The sequence below is a fragment of the Taeniopygia guttata genome, chromosome 37 (genome assembly GCF_048771995.1).
Source record: "Taeniopygia guttata chromosome 37, bTaeGut7.mat, whole genome shotgun sequence".
Taxonomy (NCBI): Eukaryota; Metazoa; Chordata; class Aves; order Passeriformes; family Estrildidae; genus Taeniopygia; species Taeniopygia guttata.
Genome location: NC_133062.1, coordinates 794436 through 811440, shown reverse-complemented (window position 1 = coordinate 811440; position 17005 = coordinate 794436). Strand labels below are relative to the sequence as shown.

The following is a 17005-nucleotide window of genomic DNA, read 5'->3' as shown; positions in this document are numbered from 1 at the left end:
AAGAGGCCGGCAGAGAACCCGGTGCGTCCACGGTGCCTCACAGCCGCGGCCTTGTCCCGCCGCCGCCGCCATGAACATCCTTCCCAAGAAGTCGTGGCACGTTCGGAACAAGGACAATGTGGCGCGGGTGCGGCGGGACGAGGCGGCGGCCGAGGTGGAGAGGAGGAAACGCGACGCGCGCGCGCTGCGGGCGGAGCAGGAGGCGAGTGCTGAAGGATGGGGGGGGGGGTTGGGTGGGTTGGAAGGGGAAAGGGGGCGGGGCTGGGCAGCGAGGAGCCAATCAGCATGAGCGGCTTTGAATATATTATAAATTAGGGGCGGGGCTTAGTGTGATTGGCGTGGTGCGGCGCGAACCATTTCCATCTATGGGGGGGGGGGATGGACTGAGCTAACAAAGTTTTTTATTGTGGAGGGGGCAAAATAAATTCATAAAATAATTTGGCGAAGGGCCAAATAAATGGGAGAGGGATTTACAAAGTCAGTGGGATGAGATTTGGGGGGCAAAAGTACACGGGAGGGGTATATTTGTGGGGGGGGGTGTAAAAGCTCAATGGGGAAAAGAATATTTGTGGGGGGTATTTTGGTGAATTTGGGGTGGGGGATGGATTTTGGGGGTCCCTAAAGCCCCTTTGTGCCCCCCAGGTGCGCACGGAGCTGCTGCGGAAGCGGGCGCGGCTCGGGGGGCGCAGCCCGTCCCCCCCCGCGGCCCCCGCGCTGTTCCCGCCGCCCGAGGAGGCGGCGCCCAACCGCGAGCACGAGGCGGAAAAAAGGCGGGAACAGGTAAAGAAAACCCACAAAATTAAATTATCCCCTCAGGATAAAAAAATTATCACCTCTTATTTCCTCCGTGGGGAATAAGAATTAGGGAAAAATTAAAAAAAGAGGATTTGGAGGGGTCAGAGCCTGAAATTCTGACCCCAAGAGGAGGTGAAGGGGTAAAAATGGGGTGGTGTGAGGGGAAAAAAGGGATTTTGGGGTGATTTTAGGGGGTTTTGAGGGGAATTTGGGAAAAAAAAAGGGAGGGTTTGGTATTTTTGGGCAGAATTTGGGAAAAAAGGGGGTGGTTTTGGTATTTTTGGGCAGAATTTGGGAGAAAAAGGGGTGGTTTTGCATTGAGGGTCTCACCCCAAATCCCCCTCCTCAGTTTCCCCCTCAGAAATGTCTGAGGTTGGAGGGGTGAGAAATGAGGGAATTTGTGCAAAAAAAAAGAATTTTGGGTGAAAAAAGGCAGAATTTGGGTGGAAAAAGCAGAAATTTCAGTGGAAAAAGGACTTTGGGGAAAATCCGGGGAGATTTTGACATGGGGGGGCTCACCCCAAATCCCCCTCCCCAATTTCCCCTCAGAAATGTCTGCGATTGGAGGGTTGGAAAATAACAAGATTTGGGTGGAAAAAGGAGGAATTTGGGTGTAAAAAAGGGGAATTTGGGTGGAAAAAAGGGAAAATTGGGTGGGAAAAAGGGGAATTTCGGTGGGAAAAGGGGGAAATTGGGTGGGAAAGGGGGAATTTGGGTGGGAAAAGGGGAATTTAAGTGGGAAAAAGGGGAATTTGTGTGGGAGAAAGGGAAATTTGGGTGGGAAAAGGGGGAATTTGGGTGGGAAATGGGAGAATTTGGGTGGGAAAAGGGGAATTTGGGTGGGAAAAAGGGAAATTTGGGCGGGAAAAAGGGGAATTTGTGTGTAAAAAAGGAGAATTTGGGTGGGAAAAAGGGGAGTTTAAGTGGGAAAAGGGGAATTTGGGTGGGAAAAAGGGGATTTTGGGTGGGAAATGAGGGAATTTGGGAAAAAGGAGAATTTGTGTGTAAAAAAGGGGAATTTGTGGGGGAAAAAAGAGAATTTGGGTGGGAAATGGGGGAATTTGGATGGAAAAAGGGGAATTTGGGTGTAAAAAATGGGAATTTGGGTGTAAAAAAGGGGATTTTGGGCGGGAAAAAGGGGAATTTGGGTGTAATAAAGTGTCTGTTTCTGGCCTGGGGGGTCTCACCCCGAATCCCCCTCCCCAATTCCCCCAGGAACGCCGGGAACGCGCCCTGGGGGTCCTGACCTACCTGGGGCAGAGCGCGGCCGAGGCCCAGACCTGCCCCCCCTGGTACCTGCAGCCCCCCAAAAAACCTGGGGAGGGGTCCCCGGAGGTGCAGGGGGGGCGCAAGGCCCTGCTGGACCCCCTGCAGGAGATGAGGAAGGGGCTGCGCCGAGCCCCCAGCCCCAAAAATCCCCCAAATTCCCCCCGGACCCGGCCCCCCAACCGCCCCGAGAGCGGCGCGGCAACAGGGTGAGTGATTGATTAATTAACGTTTAATTAATGCATTCATCCCTTTTTCCACTCATTAGTGCTGCCCTGAATATCTTCTCCATGTTAATTAACTCCTTAAATATCTAATTATGCATTAATTAGTTAATTAACTTTCATTATCACCCCACGACCCCCTCCTGTCCCCACCAATAAAGGCTTCAGACCCCAAAATTGGGATTTTTTCCATCCAAAATTGGGGTGAAATCCCCCAAATTTGGGGATTTATCCCTTCCTAAATTGGGGTGAAATCCCCCAAATTTGGGGTTTTATCCGTTCCTAAATTGGGGTGAAATCCCCCAAATTTGGGGATTTATCCCTTCCTAAATTGGGGTAAAATCCTCCAAATTTGGCAATTTATCCCTTCCTAAATTGGGGTGAAATCCCCCAAATTTGGGGTTTTAATCCATCCTAAATTGGGGTGAAATCCCCCAAATTTGGGGTTTTAATCCATCCTAAATTGGGGTGTGACCCCTAAATTTGGGGATTTAGCCCTTACTAAATTGGGGTGAAATCCCCCAAATTTGGGGATTTATCCCTTCCTAAATTGGGGTGAAATCCCCCAAATTTGGGGATTTATCCCTTCCTAAATTGGGGTGAAATCCCCCCAAATTTGGGGATTTATCCCTTCCTAAATTGGGGTGTGACCCCCCAAATTTGGGGTTTTAACCCTTCCTAAATTGGGGTGAAATCCCCCATATTTGGGGATTTAATCCATCCTAAATTGGGGTGAAATCCCCCCCAAATTTGGGGTTTTATCCCTTCCTAAATTGGGGTGAAATCCCCCAAATTTGGGGATTTATCCCTTCCTAAATTGGGGTGTGACCCCCCAAATTTGGGGATTTAACCCCTCCTAAATTGGGGTGAAATCCCCCGAATTTGGGGATTTATCCCCTCCTAAATTGGGGTGAAATCCCCCAAATTTGGGGTTTTAACCCCTCCAAAACCGGGGCTTTACCCCTAAAAATTATCCCCTTAAAATGAAATTTTAACTCCTCCAAAATTAATTTTTGTTACTTCTAAAACTGGGATTTGAACCCCCTAAAATTTAAATTATCCCCCTAAAACTGGGGGATAATTTAAATTATAATAATTTAATAAATTATATAATATAATTATAATATATTATAGTAAATTATAATAATTTAAATTATATTATTATTAAAATAATAACCCCTCCCTTTGTGCTAATTAACCCCTTAATGAATTAATCCCTTAATTAATATCTAATTACCATTATTTCTTATTGTTGTGTTAGGAATTTAATCCCCTTATTTTTAACCCTTTCCCCTAATCACTGCTAATTAATTACCCTTAATTACATCGTTAATTAGTGCTAATTACACATTAATTACAGCTAATTACCAATTTAATTGGTGTTAATTACCGCTTTAAGCATATGGTAATTAGCTAATTACTCATTAATGAATATCCCATTCTTTCCCCTGCTGTTCCACCCCCCGAGGGGTCCCTAATTAGCACTAATTAGCGCTAATTACCCCGCAGGCTGGCGGAGCTGCGGCGGCAGCGCCGGGCCCGGGAGGCGGCGGAGGCGGAGCGGAGCCGGGAGCTGCTGAGGGGGCTCCGGGACCCCCAAAAATCCACCGGGACCCCCCAAAAATCCGCCCGGGACCCCCCCCCGGAACGGCAGCGGCCCTACAACAGCCAGTTCCACCCGCGGCTGGCGCGGGGGGGGCCGAAAAACGCCCCAAAATCCACCTGAGAGACCCCAAAATTCACCTGAGAAACACCAAAAATCGGTAATGGACAGTTCCACCCGCGGCTGGCGCGGGGGGGGCCCAAAAACCCCCCAAAATTCACGTAAGAGACCCCAAAAATCATCTGAGAAACACCAAAAATCGGTAATGGACAGTTCCACCCGCGGCTGGCGCGGGGGGGGCCGAAAGGTACCCCAAAATCCACCTGAGACACCCCAAAATTCATCTGGAACATCAAAAATCGGTAATGGACAGTTCCACCCGCGGCTGGCGCGGGGGGGGCCGAAAATCACCCCAAAATTCATGTGAGACACCCCAAAATTCACCTGAGAAACACCAAAAATCGGTAATGGACAGTTCCACCCGCGGCTGGCGCGGGGGGGGATGAAAATCACCCCAAAATCCACCTGAGAAACACCAAAAATCGGTAATGGACAGTTCCACCCGCGGCTGGCGCGGGGGGGGCCGAAAGGTACCCCAAAATCCACCTGAGACACCCCAAAATTCACCTGAGACACCCCAAAATCCACCTGAGACACCCCAAAAATTCACCTGGAACCCCCAAAATCCACCTGGGACCCCCAAAATTCAACTGAGAGACCCCAAAATTCATCTGAGACACCCCAAAATTCACCTGAGAGACCCCAAAACCACCTGGACCCCCCCCAGATTGGTAATGGACAGTTCCACCCGCGGCTGGCGCAGGGGGGGCCGAAAGGTACCCCAAAATTCACCTGAGACACCCCAAAATCCACCTGAGACACCCCAAAATTCACCTGAGAAACACCAAAATCGGTAATGGACAGTTCCACCCGCGGCTGGCGCGGGGGGCGAAAGGTACCCCAAAATCCACCTGAGAGACCCCAAAATTCACCTGAGACACCCCAAATAGGTAATGGACAGTTCCACCCGCGGCTGGCGCGGGGGGGACGAAAATCACCCCAAAATCCACCTGAGACACCCCAAAATTCACCTGAGACACCCCAAAATTCACCTGAGACACCCCAAAATTCACCTGAGACACCCCAAAATCCACCTGAGACACCCCAAAATCCACCTGAGACACCCCAAAATACACCTGGAACCCCCAAAATTCACCTGAGAGACCCCAAAATTCACCTGAGAGACCTCAAATAGGTAATGGACAGTTCCACCCGCGGCTGGCACGGGGGGGGACGAAAGGTACCCCAAAATCCACCTGAGACACCCCAAAATACACCTGAGTGACCCAAAATTCACCTGAGAGACCAAAAATTCACCTGAGACACCCCAAAATTCACCTGGAACCCCCCAAATAGGTAATGGACAGTTCCACCCGCGGCTGGCGCAGGGGGGGCCCAAAAACCCCCCAAAATTCACGTAAGAGACCCCAAAATTTACCTGAGAGACCCCAAAATACACCTGAGAGACCGAAAATTCACCTGAGACACCCCAAAATTCACCTGAGACACCCCAAAATTCACCTGAGACACCCCAAATCGGTAATGGACAGTTCCACCCGCGGCTGGCGCGGGGGGGGCCCAAAAACCCCCCAAAATTCATGTGAGACACCCCAAAATACACCTGAGAAACACCAAAAATCGGTAATGGACAGTTCCACCCGCGGCTGGCGCGGGGGGGGCCGAAAGGTACCCCAAAATTCACCTGAGAGACCCCAAAATTCACCTGGAACCCCCAAAATCCATCTGAGACACCCAAAATTCAACTGAGAGACCCCAAAATTTTCCTGGAACCCCCCAAAATTCACCTGGGACCCCCAAAATCCACCTGGAACCCCCAAAATTCACCTGAGAAACCCCAAAATTCACCTGGAACCCCCCAAAATTCACTTGAGAAGCCCCAAATTTACCTGGAACCCCCAAAAATCACCTGTGAGATCCAAAATTTTCCTGGAACCCCCAAAATTCACCTAAAAAACCCAAAAATTCACCTGAGAGACCCAAAAATCCACCTGAGAAACCCCAAAATTCACCTGGGACCCCCCAAAATCCACCTGGAACCCCCAAAAATCCACCTGGGACCCCCAAAATCCACCTGGAACCCCTAAAATCCACCTAAAAAACCCAAAAATTCACCTGGAACCCCCCAAAGTTCACCTGGGACCCCCAAAATCCACTTGGAACCCCCCAAAATTCATCTGGACCCCCCAAAATCCCCCCCCCCCCAAATGCAGTGGAACCTCCCAGTCCCTTTTCAAACCCCCCTGGGCTGGAACAGCCCAAAACATTTTTTGGGGGGGATCAACCCCAAAATTCCGAAGGGAAAAAAAAAGATTTTTGGTGAAAGGAGGAACGGCTGAAACTCCCAAATTTTGGGGCGCAAAGAAGATTTTTTTAGGAAACCAAAACCCCCAAAAAAATTCCCTCCCCCCACAACAAACTCTGATATAAAACTATTTATTCATAAATATTTTCCAAAATGAAAATAACTTTACGAAAAATATCATCAACTGCTGAGGGGGGGTGGGGGGGGGAGAAAAACCCCAAAACCCCCCCGGGGACCCCTCCCCAAAAACCCCAAAAAAACCAAAAAAATCCCCCAAAATTTCCTTTTTTTTGGTGTTTTTTTGTCGTTTTTAACCCCAAAAAAAACCGGCGGGAGGGGGAAATTTGGGGTGAAGCTGAGGGGGTTTGGGGGTGCCGCTGGTTTGACCCCCCCCGGGGCATGCAAAGGGTTTTTTTGGGGTTTTTTTGGGGTTTTTTTGGGGGATTTTGGGGTCCCTCACTGCAGGTCTCGGTCCTCCAGGTACCGATACTCGAAGGTGAATCCTTCCTTCTTGCGCTGCCCCCACTTCTCGTAGTCGAAGTAGATGTAAGTGCCCTGCGGAATTTTGGGGGGCAGGAAGGGTCAGGGGGACCCCAAAAAATAAATTGGGGTCCCCAAAAACCCCCAGCCCAAAAAAAACCCCACGAAAATCCGATTTTGGGGGGGGATTTTAGGGCGTTTTTTGCGATTTAAGGGAATTTTTGGGGATTTTGGGGTGAAAATGAAAATTTTGGGGTGCAGGAATTTGGGGAACCCCCAAAAAACGATTTGGGGTCCCCAAAAACCCCCACCCCAAAAAAAAACCCACGAAAATCCGAATTTGGGGGGGATTTTAGGGCATTTTTTGCAATTTAAGGGAATTTTTTTGGGATTTTGGAATGGATTTTGGGGTGTAAATGAAAATTTTGGGGTGCAGGAATTTGGGGAACCCCCCAAAACCAATTTGGGGTTCCCAAAAACCCCCGCCCCAAAAAAAACCCCGAGAAAATCGGATTTTGGGGAGGGATTTTAAGGAGTTTTTTGCAATTTAAGGGAATTTTTGGGGATTTTGGGGTGAAAATGAAAATTTTGGGGTGCAGGAATTTGGGGAACCCCCCAAAAAAATAACTGGGCGTTCACAAAAACCCCACCCCAAAAAAACTCCATGAAAATCCGAATTTGGGGCGGAATTTTAGGGGATTTTGGGGATTTTTAGGGCAATTTTTGGGATTTCTGGAAGTTTAAAGGAAAATTTTTGGAATTTCAAGAAGGATTTTGGGGTCCAAATGAAAATTTTGGGTGCAGGGGGGTCAAGGGTACCCCAAAAAACGATTTGGGGTCCCCAGAAACCCCCACCCCAAAAAAAACCCCGAGAAAATCTGATTTTGGGGGGGATTTTAGGGCATTTTTTGCGATTTAAGGGAATTTTTGGGGATTTTGGAATGGATTTTGGGGTGTAAATGGAAATTTTGGGGTGCAGGAATTTGGGGAACCCCCCAAAAAACGATTTGGGGTCCCCAAAAACCCACCCCAAAAAAACCCCCACGAAAATCCAAATTTTGGGTGGGATTTTAGGGGATTTCTTGGTATTTTTTGCACATTTAGGGGAATTTTTGGGATTTTGGAATGGATTTTGGGGTTCAATTAAAAATTTTGGGGTGCAGGAATTTGGGGAACCCCCAAAAAACGATTTGGGGTCCCCAAAAACCCCCACCCCCAAAAGAACCCCACGAAAATCCGATTTTTTGGGGGGATTTTAGAGGATTTTGAGGATTTTTTTGGATTTTTTTGGGGGATTTTTGGGATCCAGATGGAATTTTTTGGGATTTCAGGGGGGAATTTCGGGATCCAGGTGGAAATTTTGGGATTTCAGGGGGAATTTCGGGATCCAGGTGAAAATTTTGGGATCCAGGTGGGAATTTCGGGGCTCCCAATCCACTTTATTTACAAATTCCCATTAAAATTTGAATTAAAATCTGATTTTTTTGTGTCCTGGGTCGGGATTTTTTATGGGATTGGGAAAATTTGGGAATTTTGGGTGGGAATTTTGGGAATTCCAGGTGGGAATTTTGGAAAATTTGGGATTCCAGGTGGGAATTTGAGATAATTCTGAAATTCCAGGTGGGATTTTTCCAGGAATTTGGGGAATTTTGGGAATTCCAGGTGGGATTTTTCTGGGATTTTGGGAATTCCAGGGGGGGATTTTTCTGGAAATTTGGGAATTCTGGGTGGTGTTTTGCCGGGATTTTGGGAATTCCAGGGAGGATTCTTTCAGAAATTTGGGAATTTTGCTGGGAATTAATTTGGGAATTCCGGGTGGGATTTTGCCACGAATTTGGGGATTTCCAAGCAGGATTTTACAGGGAATTTGAGGTGGGAATTTGCTGGGAATTGGGTTATTCCAGAGGGGATTTTGTTAGGAATTTTGGAAATTCCGAGCGGGAATTTGGGGAATTTTGGGAATTTCGGGTGGGAATTTGGGAATTCCGAGCAGGAATTTGGGGTATTTTGGGGAATTCAAAGCAGGATTTTGCAGGGAATTTGGGAATTTTGGGTGGGATTCGACCGGGAATTTTTGGAATTTTTGCTGGGAATTTTGGCAATTGGGTTATTCCAGAGGGGATTTTGCTGGGAATTTGGGAATTTTTTTTCTGGGAATTTTGGGAATTTTTCTGGGAATTTTGGGAATTTTGCTGGGAATTTTGGGAATTTTTGCTGGGAATTTGGGAATTTTTGCTGGGAATTTTGGGAATTTTTGTTGGGAATTTTGGGAATTTTTGCTGGGAATTTTGCTGGGAACTTTGGAAATTTTTGCTGGGAATTTTGGGAATTTTTTTCTGGGAATTTTAAGAATTTTTGCTGGGAATTTTGGGCATTTTTGCTGGGAATTTTGGTAATTTTTGCTGGGAATTTTGGGAATTTTTGCTGGGAACTTTGGGCATTTTTGCTGGGAATTTTGGGAATGTTGCTGGGAATTTGGGTAATTGGGTTATTGCAGAGGGGATTTTTCTGGGAATTTTGGGAATTTTTGCTGGGAATTTTTGCTGGGAATTTTTGCTGGGAATTTAGTTGGGAATTTTGGGAGTTTTTGCTGGGAATTTTGGGAATTTTTGCTGGGAATTTGTGGAATTGGGTTATTTCAGAGGGGATTTAGCTGGGAATTTTGGGAGTTTTTGCTGGGAATTTTGGGAATTTTTGCTGGGAATTTTGAGAATTTTTGCTGGGAATTTTGGGAATTTTGCTGGGAATCTGGGAATTCTGGGCGGGATTCGACCAGGATTTTGGGAATTTTTCTGGGAATTTTGGGAATTGGGTTATTCACGAGGGGATTTTGCTGGGAATTTTGGGAGTTTTTGCTGGGAATTTTTGCTGGGAATTTTGGGAATTTTTGCTGGGAATTTGTGGAATTGGGTTATTCCAGAGGGGATTTAGCTGTGAACTTTGGGAATTTTGCTGGGAATTTTGGGAATTTTTGCCGGGAATTTTGGGAATTTTTGCTGGGAATTTGGGAATTTTTGCTGGGAATTTTGGGAATTTTTGCTGGGAATTTTGCTTGGAATTTGGTAATTTTGCTGGGAATTTTGGGAATTTTTGCTGGGAATTTGGGAATTTTTGCTGGGAATTTGGGGAATTGGGTTATTGCAGAGCGGATTTTGCTGGGAATTTTGGGAATTTTTGCTGGGAATTTTGGGAATTTAGCTGGGAATTTTGGGAATTTTTGCTGGGAATTTTTGCTGGGAATTTAGTTGGGAATTTGGGGAATTTTTGCTGGGAATTTTGGGAATGTTGCTGGGAATTTGGGTAATTGGGTTATTGCAGAGGGGATTTTTCTGGGAATTTTGGGAATTTTGCTGGGAATTTTGGCAATTGAGTTATTGCAGAGGGGATTTAGCTGGGAATTTTGGGAATTTTTGCTGGGAATTTTGCTGGGAATTTTTGCTGGGAATTTTGCTGGGAATTTTGGGAATTTTTGCTGGAAATTTTTGTTGGGAATTTTGGGAATTTTTGCTGGGAATTTTGGGCATTTTTACTGGGAATTTTGGGCATTTTTGCTGGGAATTTTTGCAATTGGGTTATTCCAGGTGGGATTTTGCTGGGAATTTGGGAATTTTTGCTGGGAATTTTGCTGGGGATTTGGGAATTTTTGCTGGGAATTTTTGCTGGGAATTTCGGGAATTTTTGCTGGGAATTTTGGGAATTTTTGCTGGGAATTTGTGTGATTGGGTTATTGCAGAGGGGATTTTGCTGGGAATTTTGGGAAATTTTGCTGGGAATTTTTGCTGGGAATTTTTGCTGGGAATTTTGCTGGGAATTTGGAAATTTTTGCCGGGAATTTGTGTGATTGGGTTATTCCAGAGGGGATTTAGCTGGGAATTTGGGAATTTTTTCCGGGAATTTGGGAATTTCCGCCCCACCTGCTCGAACTCGTCGGTGATGGTTTTGGGCTCCTCGTGCCGCTGGAACCACATCATGTACTTGGTGTGGAAACGCCACGACTGCTTCTTCAGCGCCTTCGCCGCCAGGTACTGCGCCTTCGTGCCCTGGGGACCCAAAAATAGCCAAAATCCCCAAAATCAGCACCCCAAAATATGGGATTCACACCCCAAAATCCTACAGACACACCCCGAAAAAATCCCACAGAAAAACCCCAAAAAAATCCCAAAATACGCACCCAAAATCCTACAGAAACACCCCAAAAAAATCCCAAAATCCGCCCCCAAAATCCCGCCAGGTACTGCGCCTTCGTGCCCTGGGAACCCCAAAAAATATTCAAATTCGGCACCCCAAAATTTGACAGAAACACCCCAAAAAAATCCAACAGAAACACCCCAAAAAAATCCCACAGAAACACCCCAAAAAAATCCCACAGAAACACTCCAAAAAAATCCCAAATTTTATCCCAAATATTCCAAATTTTATCCTCAATAATTGACAAATTTTATCCTGAATATTCTGAATTTTACCCCGAATATTCTAAATTTTACCCCGAATATTTCAAATTTTATCCCGAATATTCCAAATTTTACCCCGAATATTTGGAGTTTTCCTGGGTGAATTTTTGGGATTTTGGGGTGAATTTTTGGGATTTTGGGGTGAATTTTGGGGCCGTTTTGGGCATCTTTCCCCCGTTTTTTTTCCCATTTTTGGGCAGTTTTAGGGAATTTTGGGAATCCCGGGATTTTGGGGTAAATTTTGGGGATTTTGGGTAAATTTTCGAGAATTTGGGGTGAATTTGGGGGATTTTGGTGCAGAAAATGAAGAAAAGCCTCTGGAGAAGCCTCAAAAGCTCCTTTGGGGGCGATTTTAGGGCCGTTTTGGGCATTTTTTTCCCCATTTTTGGGCAGTTTTAGGGAATTTTGGGAATCCCAGGATTTTGGGGTGAATTTTTGGGATTTTGGGGTGAATTTTTGGGATTTTGGGATAAATTTTTGTGACTTTGGGTTGAATTTTGGGGATTTTGGCTCTAGAGAAGCCTCTAAAGCTCCTTTGGGGGCGATTTTGGGGCTGTTTTGGGTATTTTTTCCCCGTTTTTTTTCAGGTTTTTGGGGTTTTTGTCCTTCCCGGATTTTGGGGTGAATTTTTGGGATTTTGTGGTGAATTTTTGGGATTTTGGGTTGAATTTTGGGGATTTTGGCTCTGGAGAAGCCTCTAAAAGCTCCTTTGGGGGCGATTTTGGGGCCGTTTTGGCCATTATTTCCCCGTTTTTTTTCAGGTTTTTGGGGTTTTTGTCCCTCCCGGATTTTGGGGTGAATTTGGGGGATTTTGGCACCTCCAGGTAGTAGAAGATGAAGAAAAGGGTCTGGAGAAGCCTCTGAAAGCTCCTTTGAGGTGAATTTTGGGGCCATTTTGGGCATTTTCTTTCCCATTTTGGGGCAGTTTTAGGGAATTTTGGGAATCCCAGGATTTTGGGGTCAATTTTCGGGTTTTTGGGATAAATTTTCAGGATTTTGGGGTGAATTTTGAGGATTTTGGAGCAGAAAACGAAGAGAAGGCTCTGGAGAAGCCTCTAAAAGCTCCTTTGGGGGCGATTTTGGGGCCGTTTTCGGGATTTCTTTTCCGATTTTGGGCAGTTTTTGGGGTTTTTGTCCCTCCCGGATTTTGGGGTGAATTTTTGGGATTTTGGCACCTCCAGGGACCAGAAGATGAAGAAGAGGCTCTGGAGAAGCCTCAAAAGCTTCTTTGAGGTGAATTTTGGGGCCGTTTTGGGCATTTTTTTTCCCATTTTTGGGCAGTTTTAGGGAATTTTGGGAATCCCAGGATTTTGGGGTGAATATTTGGGATTTTGGGATAAATTTTCAGGATTTTGGGGTGAATTTGGGGGATTTTGGACCAGAAGATAAAGAAGAGACTCCGGAGAAGCCTCTGAAATCTCCTTTGAGGTGAATTTTGGGGCCGTTTTGGGCATTTTTTCCCCGTTTTTTTTCCGATTTTGGGGCAGTTTTTGGGTTTTTGTCCCTCCCGGATTTTGGGGTGAATTTGGGGGATTTTGGCTCTGGAGAAGCCTCTAAAAGCTCCTTTGAAGTGAATTTTGGTGCTGTTTTGGCCATTATTTCCCCATTTTTTTTCCGATTTTGGGCATTTTTTCCCCGTTTTTTTTCAGGTTTTTGGGGTTTTTGTCCCTCCCGGATTTTGGGGTGAATTTGGGGGATTTTGGCACCTCCAGGTAGTAGAAGATGAAGAAAAGGCTCTGGAGAAGCCTCAAAAGCTCCTTTGAGGTGAATTTTGGGGCCGTTTTGGGCATTTTTTCCCATTTTTGGGCAGTTTTAGGGAATTTTGGGAATCCCAGGATTTTGGGGTGCATATTTGGGATTTTGGGGTGAATTTGGGGAATTTTGGGGTGAATTTTGGGGATTTTGGCTCTGGAGAAGCCTCTAAAAGCTCCTTTGAGGTGAATTTTGGGGCCGTTTTGGGTATTTTTTCCCCATTTTTTTTCAGGTTTTTGAGGTTTTTGTCCCTCCCGTATTTTGGGGTGAATTTTTGGGATTTTGGCACCTCCAGGTAGTAGAAGATGAAGAAGAGGCTCTGGAGAAGCCTCTAAAATCTCCTTTGGGGGCCATTTTAGGGCCATTTTCGGGATTTTTTCCCCGTTTTTTTTCCGATTTTGGGGCAGTTTTTGGGGTTTTTGTCCCTCCCAGATTTTGGGGTGAATTTTGGGGATTTTGGCTCTGGAGAACCCTCTGAAATCTCCTTTTGGGGCGATTTTGGGGCCATTTTGAGCATTTTTTCCCTGTTTTTTTTCTGATTTTGGGGCAGTTTTCGGGATTTTTTCCCCGTTTTTTTTCAGGTTTTTGGGGTTTTTGTCCCGTCCGTATTTTGGGGTGAATTTGGGGGATTTTGGCACCTCCAGGGACCAGAAGATGAAGAAGAGGCTCTGGAGAACCCTCTGAAATCTCCTTTGGGGGCGATTTTGGGGCCGTTTTGGGCATTTTTTTTTCCCATTTTTTGGCAGTTTTAGGGAATTTTGGGAATCCCAGGATTTTGGGGTGCATATTTGGGATTTTGGGGTGAATTTTTGGGATTTTGTGGTGGATTTTTGGGATTTTGGGTTGAATTTTGGGGATTTTGGCTCTGGAGAAGCCTCTAAAAGCTCCTTGGGGGCGATTTTGGGGCCGTTTTGGGCATTTTTTCCCCGTTTTTTTTCCTATTTTGGGGCAGTTTTTGTCCCTCCCGTATTTTGGGGTGAATTTTTGGGATTTTGGGTTGAATTTTGGGGATTTTGGCTCTGGAGAAGCCTCTAAAAGCTCCTTTGAAGTGAATTTTGGGGCTGTTTTGGCCATTATTTCCCCGTTTTTTTTCCGGTTTTGGGTATTTTTTCCCCGTTTTTTTTCAGGTTTTTGGGATTTTTGTCCCTCCCGTATTTTGGGGTGAATTTTGGGGATTTTGGCACCTCCAGGTAGTAGAAGATGAAGAAGAGGGTCCGGAGAACCCTCTGAAATCTCCTTTGGGGTGAATTTTGGGGCCGTTTTGGGTATTTTTTCCCCGTTTTTTTTCCGATTTTGGGGCAGTTTTTGGGATTTTTCTAATTCCCGGATTTTGGGGTGAATTTTTGGGATTTTGGCACCTCCAGGTAGTAGAAGATGAAGAAGAGGGTCTCGGTGGAGAGGCGCTGGTAGAACTCCACGGTGTCCGAGTGGGGCGGGGGCAGCTGGTGGTGGTACGGGGGAGTGGGACACGGGTTCCGGGGCAGGTACTGCCTGGGGGAAAAAACACAAAATTTGGGTCAAAAACGGCCAGAAACGGGCAAAAACACAATAAAATAAATAATGGGTTTGGGGAAACCCTGGGTGAGGCAGCCCAGGGGGAGAGGTGGGGATGTGGGGCTAAAAAAGGCAAAAATCGCAATTTAAGTGCACTGAAAACCCTAAAAAAGTCCCCAAAAAAATCTCAATTTCACTGCTCTGAATCCCCCCAAAAAAATTTAAATTTAACTGCTCTGAATCCCCCCAAAAAATCCACAAAAATCGCAATTTAACTGCTCTGAAAACCCCCAAAAAGTCCCCAAAAATCGCAATTTAACTGCTCTGAATCCCCCCCAAAAAAACCCAAAAAATTGCAATTTAACTGCTCTGAAACTCCAAAAAAAATTTAATTTAACTGCTCTGAAAAACCCCCAAAAAAATCTCAATTTAACTGCTCTGAAACCCCCAAAAATTCGCAAAAATCTCAATTTAACTGCTCTGAAAACCCAAAAAAATCTCAATTTAATTGCTCTGAAACCCCAAAAAAAATCCCCAAAAATTTCAATTTAACTGCTCCGAACCCAAATAAAACCCCCCAAACCCCACCCAGGACCCCCCGAATTTGGGGAATTTTTGGGAATTTCGGGAATTTGGGAATTTTTGGGATCCCCACCTGATCCCTCTCTGAATCCAAGATACAGAACAAAAAATGACCAAAAAATTCCCAAAAATTGCAATTTAGGTGCTCTGAAACCCCCAAAAAACCCCTATAACTGCCCCAAACCCCGCCTAGGACCCCCCAAATTTGGGGAATTTTTGGGAATTTCGGGATCTTTTGGCATCCCCACCTGATCCTCTCTAAATCCAAAATATAGGACTAGAAATGACCCAAAAAATCCCCCAAAAATCTCAATTTAAGTGCTCTGAAACCCCAAAAAACCCGTATAACTCCCCAAAAACCTCCGAAATTTTGGGAATTTCGGGATCCCCACCTGACCCTCTCTAAACCCACTATATAGGACAAGAAATTACAATAAAATCCCCAAAAATCTCAATTTAACTTCTCCAAAACCCCAAAAAAACCCCTGTAACCCCCCCAAACCCCACGCAGGACCCCCTGAATTTTGTGAATTTTTGTGAATTTTTGTGAATTTTCGGGAATTTGGGGACCCACAGTCAGAGGGGTGCGGCATGTGGTGCCAAAAATCCCCCAAAAATCACAATTTAACTGCTCCGAACCCAAACAAAACCCCCCAAAGCCCGCCTAGGACCCCCCGAATTTGGGGAATTTTTGGGAATTTTGTGATTTTTAGGATTTTTCGGGATTTTTGGGGATGCCCACCTGATCTCAGAGTCGGAGGGGTGCGGCATGTGGTGCCAAAAATCTCAATTTAACTGCTCTGAACCCAAATAAAACCCCCCAAACCCCGCCCGGGACCCCCCGAATTTGGGGAATTTTTGGGAATTTCGGGAATTTGGGGATTTTCCAGGATCCCCACCTGATCCTCTAAGAATCCCAGACACAGAACAAGAAATGACCAAAAAATAACCCCAAAAATCTCAATTTAACTCCTCTGAAAACCCAAAAAAAATTCAATTTAACTGCTCTGAAAACCCAAAAATCTCAATTTAACTGCTCTGAAACCCAAAAAAATCCCCAAAAATCTCAATGTAGCCGCTCTTAAAAACCCAAAAATATCTCAATTTAACTGCTCTGAAAACCCAAAAAAATCTCAATTTAATCGCTCTGAAACCCCAAAAAAACCCCTATAACAGCCCAAAATCTCACTGTAACCCCCACAAACCCCTCCCAGGACCCCCCAAATTTTGGGATTTTCAGGATTTTTGGGAATTCCTGCCCCCACCTGATCCTCTCGGAGTCGGAGGGGTGCGGCATGTGGTGCCAAAAATCTCAATTTAACTGCTCTGAAACCCCAAAAAAAGCCCTGTAACCGCCCCAAACCCCGCGCGGGACCCCCCGAATTTGGGGAATTTTGGGATTTTTGGGATTCGCACCTGACCCTCTGTGAATCCAAGATAAAGGACAAAAAATGACCAAAAAAACCCCCAAAAATCTCAATTTAACTGCTCTGAAACCCCAAAAAAAACCCTGTAACCCCCCCAAACCCTGCGCGGGACCCCCCGAATTTGGGGAATTTTTGGGAATTTTGCGAATTTTCGGAAATTTGGGGACCCACAGTCGGAGGGGTGCGGCATGTGGTGCCAAAAATCTCAATTTAACTGCTCCGAAACCCCAAAAAAACCCCTATAAGCCCCCAAAATCCCACTGTAACCGCCCCAAACCCTGTGCAGGACCCCCCGAATTTTGGGAATTTTTGGGATTTTCGGGATTTTTGGGGATCCCTACTTGATCTGATCCTCTTGGAGTCCAAAGAGTGCAGCATGTGGTGCCAAAAATCCCCAAAAATCTCAATTTAACTGCTCTGAAACCCCAAAAAAATCCCCAAAAATCTCAATGTAACCGCTCTTAAAAACCCAAAAAAATCTCAATTTAACTGCTGTGAAAACCAAAAAAAATCTCAATTTAATCGCTCCGAAACCCCAAAAAACCCCC

At 45.7% G+C, this 17005-nt stretch overlaps 2 protein-coding genes across 3 annotated transcripts in view; one reads left to right on the top strand and one right to left on the bottom strand.

The window, feature by feature from the left end:
* The first annotated feature begins 24 nt into the window (after positions 1 to 24).
* On the top strand, positions 25 to 6478 carry LENG1 (leukocyte receptor cluster member 1). The gene is made up of 4 exons (XM_041712993.2): positions 25 to 202; positions 643 to 780; positions 2011 to 2270; positions 3795 to 6478. Exons 1-4 carry the CDS (start codon positions 71 to 73, stop codon positions 4009 to 4011), a joined length of 747 nt encoding a protein of 248 aa, XP_041568927.2. The 5' UTR covers positions 25 to 70; the 3' UTR covers positions 4012 to 6478.
* The window catches only part of CNOT3 (CCR4-NOT transcription complex subunit 3), a 44535-nt gene continuing 33916 nt past the window's right edge, over positions 6387 to 17005 (bottom strand). For both annotated transcript variants that reach the window (XM_072921488.1, XM_072921487.1), the window contains 3 exons: positions 14313 to 14445; positions 10666 to 10791; positions 6387 to 6826 (listed from right to left, as the gene is read on the bottom strand). In XM_072921488.1, the coding sequence (XP_072777589.1) occupies positions 6728 to 6826; positions 10666 to 10791; positions 14313 to 14445 (358 nt within the window). In that variant the 3' untranslated portion in view covers positions 6387 to 6727. The remainder of the gene's footprint in view (positions 6827 to 10665; positions 10792 to 14312; positions 14446 to 17005) is intronic.